Genomic DNA, 15,077 nt, shown 5'->3' on the forward strand with positions numbered 1-15,077 from the left:
TTGGATACAAATGATGTTGTAGCAGCCTGTAATGCCTTCTAATATCAACATGCTACAAGGGCATGACATTGTCTAAGGAACACTATTTTGAATTTAGAAGGATTTTATTAAACTGTACAATCTGTAGTATAATGACGCTAATCTCACTATGACTATAAACTGGGATAGGGTTATTGAATATGTGGAGCTGAAAAACATCTTGATTGCACAACACACTGTACAAATAATAACCTATAATCTACACTTCAGTTTAAACCAACACGCCTATCAAGCGTTATTGTTGTGAGGCTGTCTTTCAGTTTGAGCTAGGTGGAGCCAAGATACCACAAATCCTGAAAATCTGGATTTCTTCCTGAAACCACTGAAAACAAACCATGCCTGAAAGGTGCTTTAAGAACGAGACAACAGCAAAGGTTGTGGCTGAAAAGCTAAACAGAGAAAGTCTTTTGGCCCTTATCCATACAAACAATGACTATGTATTTTTGTACTTGTATTGTATGTGGTTATGTTAGACTAAACAAGACTGAGACAATGATTGCCACAGAGTTAGATTGCACCTGTTCCTGGTACAGAAAAATATATATCATTCATAAGGGCTCAACCCAAGAATTATACCAAGAATTGACTAATCTAATCTTTATATTGTTATTTAGCTTAATCAACTAATGATTTGGTCTATATACAATGTCAGAAAATAGTGTCCATCCCAGGTTCTCAAAGACCGATTTGATGTATTTGAAAAAACTAAAATATTTAGTTGGATATGACACTAAGAAAATTAGGGAATTTTCATATTTGAGAGGCTGAAAGCCATGTACATAAATATGTACTACTGGTAGTAAAATAAAGTAAAATAGCAATAATTATTCTGTCTGTGGATTTATTACACATACATATTTCATTAGTAAATTGCAGCTCTGTGTTGTTATTCACCCTTCACTGATGTTCCATGTAATAATGTAACTATTATATTACTTATGATGATATTGATGGACAAACACACTGATTGTTAAATTATTTTTTCCTTAACATTCAAACTTCCTACACTTTCAACCCTGAGTTCAAGATCAGTTGTACAATGAATGCAACAAACATTTCCTCAAGACACAATATTCCATCTTCTTATCCCAATGTCATTTTGACCAGAACAGGAAATTATGAATTTCACAAGGCCAAATGCTTAGTACTTCTGAGTGCAGCTTTTACCTTTTTAACTATATCTGTTAACTCAGACTGGCACTAGATGTCAGCACCGTGAAGGCGTTTCCTCAAAAGGAACTGAGCTGCCAATAGGTTGAAAGTCATACCACCACTTGTCCTAGCCAATCAGATCCTCAGCAGAGGAGACAGAGAAGTTTCTGTATGTCAACTATTGTTAACATGATTTACATTATTTCTGATGTGTCCCATATCTTGACAACTAGTAAAGGAAACTATATATTTTTTTTAATGCTCTTGTACTCAATGATTCCCCTACCAACATGTGTGCTTTACATTGTAATCGCATAAGATTATTTGTATCGATTATAGCATGGATAGTTGAACGAATGGCAAAGCTAGTGAATCAAACTGTATGACTTAGTTACCTGTAGCATCAGAAAGTGCCAGATACACCACTTCCTGCTTGGTTTTAGGACCTCACTAACGCTGAAAAACAGCCATATAACACAATAAACGATAAAATATAAGACAGAGAAAGAGGCTTCAGCTGACCAACTTTAAGAAAGTCGACCACCAGCCTTAAACTCTTGAGAGTGAAGCTAGCCGCACCCACAATCCTAGCGAATGAATACAGACACTGTAGCCAAGTGACGTTAGCTAGCAGGCTAATTAAAGAAGGTTTAGCCACCTATCACTACGTTTTAACGCTTGGGAAAGAGAGAGAAGCCAGTCTGTCAGTGCATGTCACCCTCATGTGTTTCTGTTTCCTGATGTTTCACTTAATAACAAGCTAAACCCAGAGAGGATGGACCCTCAAACACTGCTCCATCACAGCCTTGTACCTTCTCCTCGGCACCGTCTTCCCCTCCTCTCTGGAGACATCTGTCTGGCTGCCCTCGGCTTTGCACTCGGCGGCTATGATGGTGGAGTCCCCGTTCTCTCGTCCCTGTAAATGTCCGGTAATTATTCTCAGTCTTTGCTGTGCAACCCGCTGCCTGTCGGAGCCACCGCTGCTGTTGGACGCCATGCTGCTTCCTTGTTTGTGAAGGGAGGGCGCAGCGGATCCATGAGCGGCTGTCAGAGGTCAGCGCAGGGAAAGTGCGCCGCGTTCACAGACCATCGGAAAAATCCCTGTCAGTCCACATGAATGATACGAGTAGTGGTAAATGCATGGCGACTGAGAAATGGGATTTTTTTTCTTGCCACGTTTAGCATTCGGAGAGAGCAGAGGTAGAAGTACTCAGATATTGTACTTAAGTAAAAGTACCAGAGTGTAGAAATACTCTTTTACAAGTAAAATCACTGCCATTCAAATATTCTTTAAGTAAAAGTGCAAAAGTATTATTTCAGAATAATATTTATAATATGTACTGATTATAATAATGTGTGAATTTTAGTTTTATCAAAGCTGGTGCAGCTAATTGTAATTACTTTGTATGCTGCAGGGTAGCTTGTGAATTGTACTCCAGGTGTAACTAAAGTTTTGTTTAAGTGTTGATTATATTTCACATCAATAACCCAAATGTACAATATAAGTAAATCTACTTAATACATTTAGTAGTGTAAAAGTACACAATTTACCTCTTAGTTGTTGTGGGGCAAAAGTACAAAGTAGCAAAAAATGGTAAATAAAGTAAAGTACAAGTCCCTCAAACTTGTAGGCCTACTTAAATACAGTACTTGAGTAAATCTACGTAGTTACTTTACACCACTGGGAGAGAGCATATTATATGGAACAACAAAACATAATTTTAAGATAATGCCATATAATAAATCATTTTTGACGGTAACTTTGTGTTATAATTAGCAGTGGTAAAGACACACATTACATTAATGCATATAATATTGCAGTTTGTATGCATTGTACATACATGTATATTTGTATGTGTTCTATATATGTGTCTTTATAATTTTAATGTTAAAACGTATATATATTATAATCGTTCTATTTTTGATCTTCTCTTACAATGTATTACCTTATGTTGTTTATGTTTGCACCACCATACACCAAAGTTAATTCCTTGTATGTGTAAATGTACCTGGCATTAACAGCTTCAAATACATTTAGTTGAGTAAAAAGTACAATAGTTGCCTTTGAATTGCAGTAGAGTAAATACATTAGAAGTTAGCACAAAAATAAATACTGGACTAAATTGAACGCGCCCCAATATTGTACTTAAATACAGCCTAGTTGAGTAAATGTACCTTCCAAATCTGGTTCAGATTTGCAATGAAATGATAAATCGATGAATCAATTAGGACATTTACAAAAAAATATCTTTTACTATTTAAATGACCAAATAATCATTAAAAACATTTTACCATTAGAAATGCCATATATGTGCTTGTGGTAGCTTTTCAAGTTTCAAATTGCTTTTCTATTCATACATGATTGTAAAGTTTATGTTTGGGTTTTGGACTTAGAGTCGACATAACAAACAATGTCAATATTACTTTTGAAGATTAAAAACGACAATTGTGTTGTATGTTTTAAATCCCTCATTGCTGAACTTTGAAACCAGAAAATTAAACATAGTTGCACAAGTTTCGCTTTCTTTATTCTGTACCTGAATGCACCACTTTACTTATTTCCCAGCATGCCTTGCAATATACGACTGGTTGCATATGCTCCATTGACTGAATTAACAGTCACATTACATAGATGTTAAGGAGATAAATAAATGAATGTAGTCCTTCTAGTATAACTACTTTAAATAATAAAGTTGTGTGGACATTTTAAATGTATTTTAACATTATGTTAAAGTGAACTAATGCTATTTTAAGAAAATTATTATTTAAATTATTGATTTTAACTTTTAAAACAGCATCATCTAGGGTTACAAGTCCTCATGTGTAATTTGTGACGTGGTTTTAAAAAGTAATATTATATGACTTAATTGTTTACCTCCACTCACTCACATGAACACTGTTTCCATATGGCACACAGCAGTGCTACTTAACTAATCATTCTACACAAAGTTAGTATACATACACATCCAAAAACAGCATATTTAGAATAAATATTAACATTTGTTTAAACTTTCAAGAAAGACAGAGACTGTGAAAACAATATTGAAACCAAAATAAACTTTATTAAAGAAAAACAGTTATTTGTCAACAGAAATATTGCACCATGCTGTAAACTCAAAAGGTCCAGTTGGTTGAAGTTTTATTTCCCACAGGATAATAATTAACTCACAAAACAAAGTTCTGTAATGCACTGACTGCAGGCAATTAGAGTCTAAGTGTATCACAGAACTTTATTTGGAAAGCCATAGTGCCACCTCATAGGTTTGTCCTTGTGCAGAGCCTCATGACTGGGTGCTCCCTTAACCTGTAGTTAGGGACAAAAAGCAAGGAAAACCAGACATCCACTTTGATTACCACTTTTTTCATTGTATTGACGTTTGAAACATACAACTCCAAGAAAGAAAATAGCTGGTGTGGTTTGTAAAAGACTAGAGAACAATAAGTAGTTAAGACTTGAATGCTTTTAGGAATGGGCCTAGAAAGGATTGCTGTGTGGTGGGTCCTCCCTAGAGTAACACAGGTAAAGCAGGCCAGACGGAGTCTTTTTACACATTGTTAGGTGTCCTTAGGCATTTTAAATGGCTAAATATAATAGGTTATGTGCAATAGTTGGTTACATCCAACCAAAAATGACCCTTTAATGTATTTCATTACCTTTAAGCTTGACCATCTGGTAGGTTGCACAGGTCACACACAAAGCAGTCTCTATATTAGCTGACATGTTTAAAGTTTCCAGTTTTGGTAATACCTCTAACTCCATTAGAAGAATTCCCCTCCTGTGCTGATGTGTCATTGATTCTACCTGTTGATCTTTAACAACTTTCAGAATTCAAAAGGCCCTAGGGAAATATGTTATTCACTAAACAATGTAGATAGATATAATAAAGCAATTTGGAAAATGCAGAAGGCCAGCTGAGCTCTTTAAGTATTCACTTCTGTCAGTTTGAAGGGATTCAGGGCACTTGCCACTTCAACAGCAATAAAGTGACAGCAACTTTTGAAGTGCAACATAATGCACCAAATCACACAGTGTCACGCCTCAATCATTCTCTTGACAATGATTTACCCAATAAGTAATATGATAAAGTCCTGCAAGTCAAACTGTACCTGATATAGGTGATCGCAAGGGACCAGCTGCAATCCAACACGAGGGCAAGTAGTCTTGATGATAAAATGCAAAAGCAGAATGCGATCTCAGGATAATGCAGGCCATTTCTGGATTCACAGTGCAAATGCCTGTTTTCACTGCGGTCGGTGTCCGTCTGCGGACTTGCAGCGCTCTAATCGTAAGGTGGCTACAGACGCTTTTACCTTTTCTTCCCCCAGTCCTGTGCAGTTCACTATATGCAGCTGGAAGAATGTCGACGTGGAGCTGCCAAACGTGAACGCGTGTTCATGAACGCGCATGAGGAGGGGGAGAAAAAAAAAGAGGCTTTTTTTGTGTAATTTCACGCAGTGGCACAGTGAGCTGCACTTTAGTGTGAGGAGGTTCTTCACAGATAAGTGTTATAGCCAGGGCTAAGTCAGTCTCAGAACCTTGACATGTTTTAAAAGACACTTCATTACATCTCGATACGACTTCTTAGTTTCGCTGAGGTGTCACAATGGTTAAATTGTTATTAAGCCTCAACAACTTGTTTGAAAAACAGTAATGATTAAGTTAAAACATAGCAGTTGAGAGGATATCAATATTCACTTCTTGCATGCATGTCAACCAGTGTGTAGACCTATATGGTAAAAACACAGCAACATTATAACAAATAACCTACTTTAAAAGTTAAAGTCCTGCATTTATAAAATGTGACTTTAGTAACAACAAGCATGCTCAGACTTAAACCATCAAACGTTAAGGCAACACATGTTAGTCCATATTACATCATTCATAGTAGAACTTTAGTGTTGACCATCGACAATGTGGAGCCAATTTAAGCAACTGTGTTTAGAGTTTGGTTGCTTAATCTATAGCACTTAGTGGAAGAAGATGTCAGACCTTGCAGTTTCATAACAGTTTAATAATGCTCTATCACAAGTAGGTCCTGCAATCAAAGTTTATAAACCATGATCCAATTAAGAAAGATAAGATATTTTAAAACTGCAGCCTTTGGTTGTGTAACTGGTCATTATAGAGGTTTCTCCCAGTTGAATAGAATAGAATCGGAGGGATGAAACCCCTCTTTAATGGTCGCACATGCAGAGCACACAGCACACAAAGTGAAATTTGGCCTCTGCATTTAACCCATCCTAGTACCAGGAGTCTAGTACTAGGAGCAGTGGGCAGCTATTGTACAGCGCCCGGGGAGCAATGGGGGAAGGGGATTATCCGGTGCCTTGCTCAAGGGCACCACGGCAGGGCAGGAGGTGAACTGGGACCTCTCCAAGTAGCAGTCCACACTCCATATTTAGGTCTGGTTGGGGACTTGAACCGGCGACCCTACGGCTCACAGTCCAAGCCCCTACTGACTGAGCAAAACTTAATTAAGGCTCCTTTTTGCTAGTTTAATATATAACAATTCACAAAGTGGACATATGATTTGTATGTGAGATCTTAAGGACAGCTGTAAAATAAAAATAGTTTAGTGAAAAGTAAAATATTGCCCTCTGAAAAATAGTAGAGTGTAATAAAGTAGCCCAAATTAAAAAAAGTTCTCCTACAGGTACTTAAACATGCAGTGCAGTATGCCTTGAGCAAACAATAAAATGTCCATTCAAATATTTACCTTCAACCGCTGTTATGCACCCTATGCAGTAAGTATACAAACACTTGGTTTGTGTTTTGTAAAAATCCCATTTTGTATACAATGCTTCTTTAATAAATACCATTATAACAGTTAATTATCATCAGTTTTAAATATAAGGCATTTCAAATAAACATGGACCAAAGTCAGTGGCGGGCAGTAATCACATTTACTGAGTTAACCCATTTGTTTTTGAAGTATTGACTTTAAGTGCTTTTCATAAGAATTTCCATTTATTGCAACTTTGTACTTCTATAGTCCACTACAAGTCAAAAGTAAATATTCTACTACAGTTATTTTGGACCACATTAAGATTATACACTATAACATGCACTTTTGAATGCATTACTTTTAAAAGTAATGCATTATTAAGGATTAAACTATTGATACAAATGTTAGTTAGCAGTATTAGCAGTGAAAAAGGACTCCACCCGACCAACCATATCACTAAAGTATGCCTACTACATCTGTCATTAAAAGGATCCCAAAATAAAATAATATTAACTGACAGGGAAGTAGGCGAAATTGTGTTGCTATGTTTGCTAAAGGTCAGGACTTTAAATAGAAAATTGAGTAGTGCCAATTTAGCCTAAACAATCTATGCTTCTTCCACCCCTGAATAAAGCCCATAGTTGTCTCCTCACAACTTTTGGACAGGCTTCTAGCTGACAGTGGATGTGTTCAGTGTTTCCACGGGGACATTAGGGCCCCAGGGCCTCCAGCTCCACATCGGGCCAAACAACCAGCAGGGGGCGCTATGCACCAGTCAAAACTGTTCTGTAGCGGAGCTAAATAGAAACTAGAAACATTTTTTTTGTTCCATAAGTACACATTATATATCGGTTTTATTTCAGCCAGAAATATAAAAAATCCTACTTCCATAATATTTAAGCTTCAGTTATCTTAACGTGTTTATTAGACAGTGAACACAAGTACTAGTTTGTTTGAATTAAATGTGTTTCCAGAGTAATTTTTAAGAGTTATAGAAACTTTAACATGAAAACAATTATATGTTTGCATGATTTTATTTAGTTAGGGGTGTTTTCAATGTATGTAGGCCTGTCTGCTCAGCCTAGCGGCTCTACACGCATGCACACCCAGCTCGCACCGCCTCATAGGCCGGTGAGAGGGGGACGATCCCGGCGCCGCCGCTCGGTGGGCAGGGCCAGCACCTCCGTAATGTTCAATGGATTTAAAGGAAGCAATGTTTCCCTTAGCTCAGCTGCTGCGACGGACTCTATCGGCTTCGGACCGCTCGCCATTTTAATCTGCTATTTCAAGGAATAATACACACATTTAACAATAATAAAGCGTAAACTAGACAGATCTCCACTATGCTGGAAATGGATGTGATGCATTCCGGTCAACAGGTAAACACATAATTTCTTTAAAATGATCACTAAACACTGACTGTGAACTTCCTTGATACCGAAACGATCTGATAGGGAGATAGTTCAGGTAAACTTGTTTAATGTTCGCTTTATGTATATGATCAATACGCAGTGACAACCTCGTTTTGGCGTAGATATAAGGTTATAATAAACAGCTGTTTCTTTAATTGTGAGAGAGAGAGAGCTTAGCAAATCCCTCGTGAACCTGGCTGTGTTTAGTTATAGAATATTAACGTCGCGCTCCTGTCTGCGTTTATGCAAGTCATTCACTTGTGACGTTATGCCTCGACATGATATAACATAATTCATAATAAAGTAAAGCAGTGTTTTTGGGAGAATCTGGAGAATTATTTGAATTAAAAACATTATTTTTTAAATTTTTGACAAGTTAGGTAAACAAGAAGTCTCATGAGCCTATTTCTCGTAACAGTCCCTCCCCCTTCCTCCTCCAAGCATGTGATATCCCATATCTGATATAGACAAACGTGTATTGTGAATGATTTAACTGTTGCTTCTGCCTTTGTTTGTTTTTTTCAGTGTATTTCTCATTTAAAATAACCACATTACCCTTAGTATAGCATTGTTTCTATTCATAGACATTGAAACAAACTTTTCATTTGGGATAATCTCATGTGATATGGTCTGGATATGTAAGGGTGGAAGGCCATGGTTGACTAATGGGAGCCTAAAGGTCTGTTTTTGGAACATGTGCTGCTGTGCTTCATCCTCCTCGGTCAAGGGTTGATGTCCTGAAGTGTGTGATGAAAGGAGTTGTAATAAACTACAGGAGTCATGTCCCCTTTGAGGCCCTGGTTTTTAGGTGAAGAGGAGTAAATGAACAACCCTGGAAGCACACACATTTAGTATCACTCACCATTTGATATTGTTTTTGGTTTATATCAGTGTGTGTGTTTAACATGTGTTTTCTGGTAGTTGGGTGTTGTGTGTCTGTTTTGCACATTTGTCACCATTTTAAACAAAAGACAGCTTGTTCAGCTTCTATTGTGTGGCAGAGAAGTCTTTGAAATGTAAGTCAATTTATGAGCCAGTTTCCTTGTTCTGGTGCCAATTCAGGTCTTGTGACAGCCTTGTTACTGATACCACCGATAACCTGATCCAACCTGCTTATTTTTACATTTATTTTGCATTAATACAACATTTGAGATGGGATTTTTCAAATGGGGTTTGATCCTTGACATTATATAACAGCTTAATTAATGAGTGACAGTGAAAGGGCACATTGAACTTTCACTTCATAATTGACAAGCCTTTTTTAGAACTGGGATTGCCCTTTGAGGGACTCGTAGAACTTGTCAGATGAGTTTTTGAAGTGCCAAAAACAGACGGTGTTTTTTTATTCGGAAAACACAGATGACCAGACGTCCCACTTTGACATATGAGGCTACTTCCCCATTCCAGCTGAACCCATAATGTCTAGTTATGTGCTCACCTCTCACCCTGTGCGTATGGTTTATAGTAGGCAGCCTCAGTGACGTGTAATCCTTTAGTGGTCGTGGCTCTGATGCAACATTGAGTCAAGGAGGGTTAGTGGGTTCTTATTTTGCAGGGCCACCGCTGTAGACAGAAAATTGCTGTCAACAATGTGTTGGGATATATATATAGGTGCTAGTTTGCTATTATTATGAGTTGATTAAGATTTACCACATGCCCAATTTTCTTAAAATCAAAGAAAACAGTTTTTTTCTCCTGAGTTTCACATCCTCTTTGTTGTGATTTCTGCTTTGTGCTTTATTCCCCTTTAGTAGTTCAGTTCCCTCTTAGCTTCCCTGCCGGCTATCTCTGTTCTGGCCATATGACCGACTTCAGACATTATGAAGCCTTGCCCATCATTCTGTGTGTACAGAAATCTGAGGAACAAACAAGTCACATGCTCAGACATGTTCCTGTGAACCAGTGGCTTGGGTTTATGCAACATCCCTGGGCCTTGTGAAATGGTTTCCTTCTGTAAATAATTTCTGTGTAAAAGAGAGAAGCACAGTTTATCTTTCAGCATTCTTGTTTAAAAGAGCAAATAACATTCAGCCTGTGGGTGGACATCTACAGGAAACCGTATTTAAATATCCTCATAGTTGTTAGGACCCTGTTTTAACATTCTGTGTTGTAAGGAGCACTCAAATAATGTGTGTATACTAAATTAAGTGCAGTGTGTGAGTATGTTTAGATCAGTTTTCAATAGTTAAGTTATTTACTTGACAATATAATAGAAAGGAAAATAATTCTGTAATTTCCACCGGCAACACATCTATAGACTTATATTCCCTTTTTAATTTGGTTAAATTATCCACCCTTTAAGAAATATTTTGTTTATCATTTGACTAAGAAATATATTTACAAGCACCTTTGTAACATGCATTTTTTAAACCAACAATAGACTTACCTTTAACTTCCTGAGTTGATACATGCTGTAATTTTTTTTTATAGATGTTACTAATTTGAGAACTACTGTAGTATGAATGAACTTGTGCAAAAAACTTGACTTCCTGTGTGCCCTACTTGCAAGTTTGAATGGGACAAATGATTTCACACCTCAATGTAATGAGATGTTTAATGATTGCTTTGAAAAGAGTATCAAGTGCGGATAGGTGTCTTCTGCTGGCGTATGATGGCAGCAGGGGAAACGGAGAAGTGCATGTATTATTCATGCGGCTTCTCCCCCTTGACTTTAGTGCCAGTGTTGCTGTCAGTGCAGAGATACTGAGGGACAGGGTGTGGCGGGTGCAGCAGCCACGCTCCACAGCAGTGCACTCTCTGCTCCAATGCTGCTCACACTCACTGCAGGACAACATGGCTCACGAATCTCTAACATGATCTGCGGTTCTCTTCTTTAGGAAATGGAGCTGATCGACATACTGTGGAACCAGGACATTGATCTCGGAGCCAGGCGTGAGGTGTTTGACTACAATCACCGTCAGAAAGAACATGAGCTGCGGAGGCAACGGGAGCTGGAAGAAGAGAAGACGCAGCATCTGGTGCGGGAGCAGCAGAAGGCCCTGCTGGCACAGCTTCAGCTCGACGAGGAAACGGGAGAGTACATCCCCTGCCCGCCACCCAGCGCCCCGCTGCAGTCGGCTGTCACACCTCTAGAGGTTACACAGGTACACGCACATTGCCATCATTACTCATGTCAGAGCTGGACCACTCCCACATCATTTGATAGGCTGTGGCTATGCTGTAGCTAAGTAACCACTCATCCTGTGTAACTACAGAAACACAGGTGGGTCTGTAGCTTTGCATCGGTTTATTCTGCTCAAGAAACAACTCAACAGAGAAATAACTTCTATAAGCCATGTACTGTTTTTAAAAGATGGTGAGCTGCAAAGGATGCTATGTGTTAAAACTGAACATGTTTTTACCGTGTCTTGCAGAATGTCAGCTACACAGAAGAGAGCGGTGATGCCATGTCGTTCGATGAATGTTTGCAGCTACTGGCAGAGACATTTCCTGTAGAGGAAACTGAGGTAAAAACATTGGATAATTACCCCACATGGGACTTCAGCCTTTAAAATGTTTTTTTTTTTAAAGGCATATTTCCCTTTCTTGTACAGAACACCCCGGTTTGCCTGGACACAACTGCTGTCTCAGCCCCCATGATGCCCCCCGAGCAGCCGGTTCTGCCCCCGGCCACCCTCTCCCCTGCTCCACTACCACCACCACCACCACCACAGAGGGTCACCCCAGATTTGGAGCAGGCCTGGATGGAGCTTTTGTCCCTCCCTGAGCTGCAGGTATAATACACTGACTCTACCACCTCAATGGCAGGGTGTTTTTTGTTGTGGAACAAATACCCAAAGAATGCATCAGCGGGCAGGAGCCCAGCATTAGAGGACAAACACCTTTTTGTTGCTCTGTGGGAATGGGGTCTCATACATGCCACACAGGTGCAACCGGCTCATTCCTCTGTTATAAGGTTTCATTGTTAAGACTTTTTAAAGAATTAGGGAGTTGGATGTTTGAGATGTGTTGTTGTTTCTATGATTAACAACCACTAGATTCATTAAGCAGAAAAGAAGAAATCTTGTTTGGACAGGGTGCGCTAATCCTAAAGCGTTAACATTCTGGTAGCAACATAAAAAAGTGTGCCTGCCGTTTTTCAGTAGTTACCTTATCGTTTTTTTTTTGAGGAAGCTCATATTTGCATTAGCTGATGGGTGGAGCAGTGTGCCATTTGTTGCCTTGACCTCTCACTCTGAACTAAACTAACTAAATCCCAACCATGCAGCTTACAAAGCATTGCATTAGGTTCTCTGGCAAGCTGCTGATAAGACTTTACATTGTAGGGAAAAAAAGGTTGTGTGGTTGTTTCTGTTTTTGTAAGCTGCTTTGGGAAGATAATGTAATCGTGTAACTTCACAGCAACAGCAAATTGGGAGATTGGTATTGGTGATTTCGTATACATTTGACCAATTGGCTACTAGCATTTGTCAGTGAAATACTAGTTAACTTAAAGCCCCCAAGACTAAATTATTATTATTTGGGAAGATATTAAGTTAAGTATGCTTTTATGTCGGTCAGTACATATTATAGATGCAACAACAACAACACAAGCAATATTTGCATTGTCAACAAAGCAGATTTTTGAAACATTGAATGTTTTTTTTTTTAATTGTCCTTTATCTTTTATTCCAGCAATGCCTGAGCATGCAGATGGAGGACACACTTGAGACCACAACTTATCCACTTCCAAACAGCCCTGAAGTTCAGGATCCAAATTACAGTTTTTACCCCATGACCAATCTCCCAGACAAAACCAACAGTTTAAGTGTCTGCCCTGTTGAGTTTATGAATACATTTGATGGCTCTGTTCACAATTTGGCCCCAGCAGAGAATCTCGGCCAGATAAGGGCAAACGCTCCTCAGTTGAATGCTAATTTAACTGCTGAAAGTTTCTGTGAGATATACTACCCCGATGTCATTCTGGAAGAGAGCAGTGGTCAAAATGGCCTCAAAGAAAATGAAAGTAATGCCATGCCTGATATCCCAAACAAGCCTTTCTTCACCCCATTGGACCCTTACGGCCTTTCACCAGGAGATGCGTTTGACAGAGGTAAACACAGTCCAATGGTAGAACTGCCAGACTCGGATTCAGGAATCTCTTCAAACACCAGCCCCAATGCTAGTTCCCCTGGGAAGTCTGTGTATGGCAATGACTCCTATGGTTACAGCGATTCAGACATGGATGAGATGGATGACAATCCTGGAAGTGCAGAATCTGACTACTCAGAGATGTTCTCACTCAATTTCCAACCTGATGATCATCAGATGGCAATTTCTGTGTCCGCACCGCTAGGGCAAACACAACAGGAGAAGAATCCCAAACAACACAGGACGGACCCAGCAGAGGACGGCGGGCATAACAGCGCCCCCTTCGCCAAAGACAAGCAGAAGAAACGCTCGGAAGTACGTCTCTCTAGAGACGAGCAGAGGGCCAAGGCCCTCAAAATCCCTTTCACGGTTAGCATGATTATCAATCTGCCTGTTGATGACTTCAACGAGCTGATGTCAAAGCACGAACTGAATGAGGCCCAACTGGCCCTGGTCCGAGACATACGCCGCCGCGGCAAAAACAAGGTCGCTGCCCAGAACTGCCGCAAACGCAAGATGGAGAACATAGTGGGTCTGGAGAGCAACCTGGACTCACTGAAGGACGAGAAGGAGCTTCTGCTGAGTGAGAAGAGCGAGAACATCACAAACATGAAGGAGATGAAGCAGCAACTCAACAGCTTGTACCTGGAGGTCTTCAGCATGTTGAGAGATGAGAAGGGTAACTCTTACTCTCCCTCCGAATACTCCCTCCAGCAGTCCACTGACGGCAGCGTCTTCCTCGTTCCTCGCATCAAAAAGACTTTCATCAAGACTGAAGACAACCTCTTCTCTCCTTTGTAATATGGTACTGCATTATCATAGTAATACTATGCAATAACTTTGTAGTCGTAAAGCTTTAAAGCACTAGTAGCTCAGCAGAACTATTGTATAGTTTTTGCGCACTTCTCTTGAATGTTGTAATATTTTTGATATTTTACTTCTTTTGTACTCTGATATGTTCAACAGATTCTTTAACCAATATTATTTGTAAATATAAACATTACTTTCTTTTGAGATTGATAAACCGTTACTGTATGTGTATATATATATTGTATATATTATATTTCTGTATGCTAAATGATTGTTTCAATCATTGTTACTCATATTTTATAACTGTCCCTTTTATGATTTGCTTTCCAGGTTCTTTTATAAAATCTGTGCTTTTCAATAAAGAATTCCTATAGCTTTAAAGCGTCCCATTTACTCAAAGAACATTGTGTGGTGTGCAACAGATTGATGCCAGATGGATATATAGTCTAAGGAATGATTGCATAACTTACCACATTTCAAGTCAGTTTGTGACTTGAAGGCTCACCCAAGGGTTGCAAAAGAGGCAGAGAAAAGAAATATTGTACTGAACGAGAGTTATTGGCTTAAACCACTTTTTACAATCTGCTTGGTTTTCTTTTTTAAGAGCAAGCTTGTTTGTACAGTAACTTAAATCTTTTAATACTGTGAAAATCCAGTTGCACAAGAAATCACACCCACTGCATTCATTGTGACGCAACTAAGAGTACAATTGTGGAGTCACAGCATACTATGCTGTTTGAGCCATGCATGACAACTTCACAAAGGGCCAACCCGGACAAGCATATTCAAAGATAAAGCCTACGCAATCACTATGTGCTCTACATGCACTCTCACACACAAACACCAC

The 15,077-nt window shown here is 39.0% G+C and overlaps 3 protein-coding genes across 3 annotated transcripts in view; 2 read left to right on the top strand and 1 right to left on the bottom strand.

Moving 5' to 3' along the window:
• agps (alkylglycerone phosphate synthase) overlaps window positions 1-2,259 on the bottom strand; it is a 31,021-nt gene extending 28,762 nt beyond the window's left edge. Inside the window, exon 1 of the mRNA XM_079665114.1 lies at window positions 2,004-2,259. Within this exon, the coding sequence (XP_079521240.1) occupies window positions 2,004-2,188 (185 nt within the window). The 5' untranslated portion in view covers window positions 2,189-2,259. The remainder of the gene's footprint in view (window positions 1-2,003) is intronic.
• A 3,256-nt stretch (window positions 2,260-5,515) lies between these two features.
• The window catches only part of atp5mc3a (ATP synthase membrane subunit c locus 3a), a 287,504-nt gene continuing 277,942 nt past the window's right edge, over window positions 5,516-15,077 (top strand). Inside the window, exon 1 of the mRNA XM_079664995.1 lies at window positions 5,516-5,529. The gene's annotated coding sequence lies outside the window, so the exon portion shown is untranslated. The remainder of the gene's footprint in view (window positions 5,530-15,077) is intronic.
• nfe2l2a (nfe2 like bZIP transcription factor 2a) lies at window positions 8,128-14,611 on the top strand. The gene is made up of 5 exons (XM_079666522.1): window positions 8,128-8,296; window positions 11,167-11,433; window positions 11,704-11,796; window positions 11,884-12,063; window positions 12,965-14,611. Exons 1-5 carry the CDS (start codon window positions 8,261-8,263, stop codon window positions 14,219-14,221), a joined length of 1,833 nt encoding a protein of 610 aa, XP_079522648.1. The 5' UTR covers window positions 8,128-8,260; the 3' UTR covers window positions 14,222-14,611.

Source organism: Notothenia rossii (assembly GCF_949606895.1).
Source record: "Notothenia rossii genome assembly, chromosome: 2".
NCBI lineage: Eukaryota > Metazoa > Chordata > Actinopteri > Perciformes > Nototheniidae > Notothenia > Notothenia rossii.

Bases quoted from the DNA above. Each gene is read 5' to 3' on its own strand.
- nfe2l2a (XM_079666522.1), top strand. From the start codon at position 8,261: ATGCTGGAAATGGATGTGATGCATTCCGGTCAACAG. The intron at 8,297-11,166 runs GTAAACACATAA...TCTCTTCTTTAG, and splicing joins TGATGCATTCCGGTCAACAG to GAAATGGAGCTGATCGACAT. The intron at 11,797-11,883 runs GTAAAAACATTG...TTTCTTGTACAG, and splicing joins TTCCTGTAGAGGAAACTGAG to AACACCCCGGTTTGCCTGGA.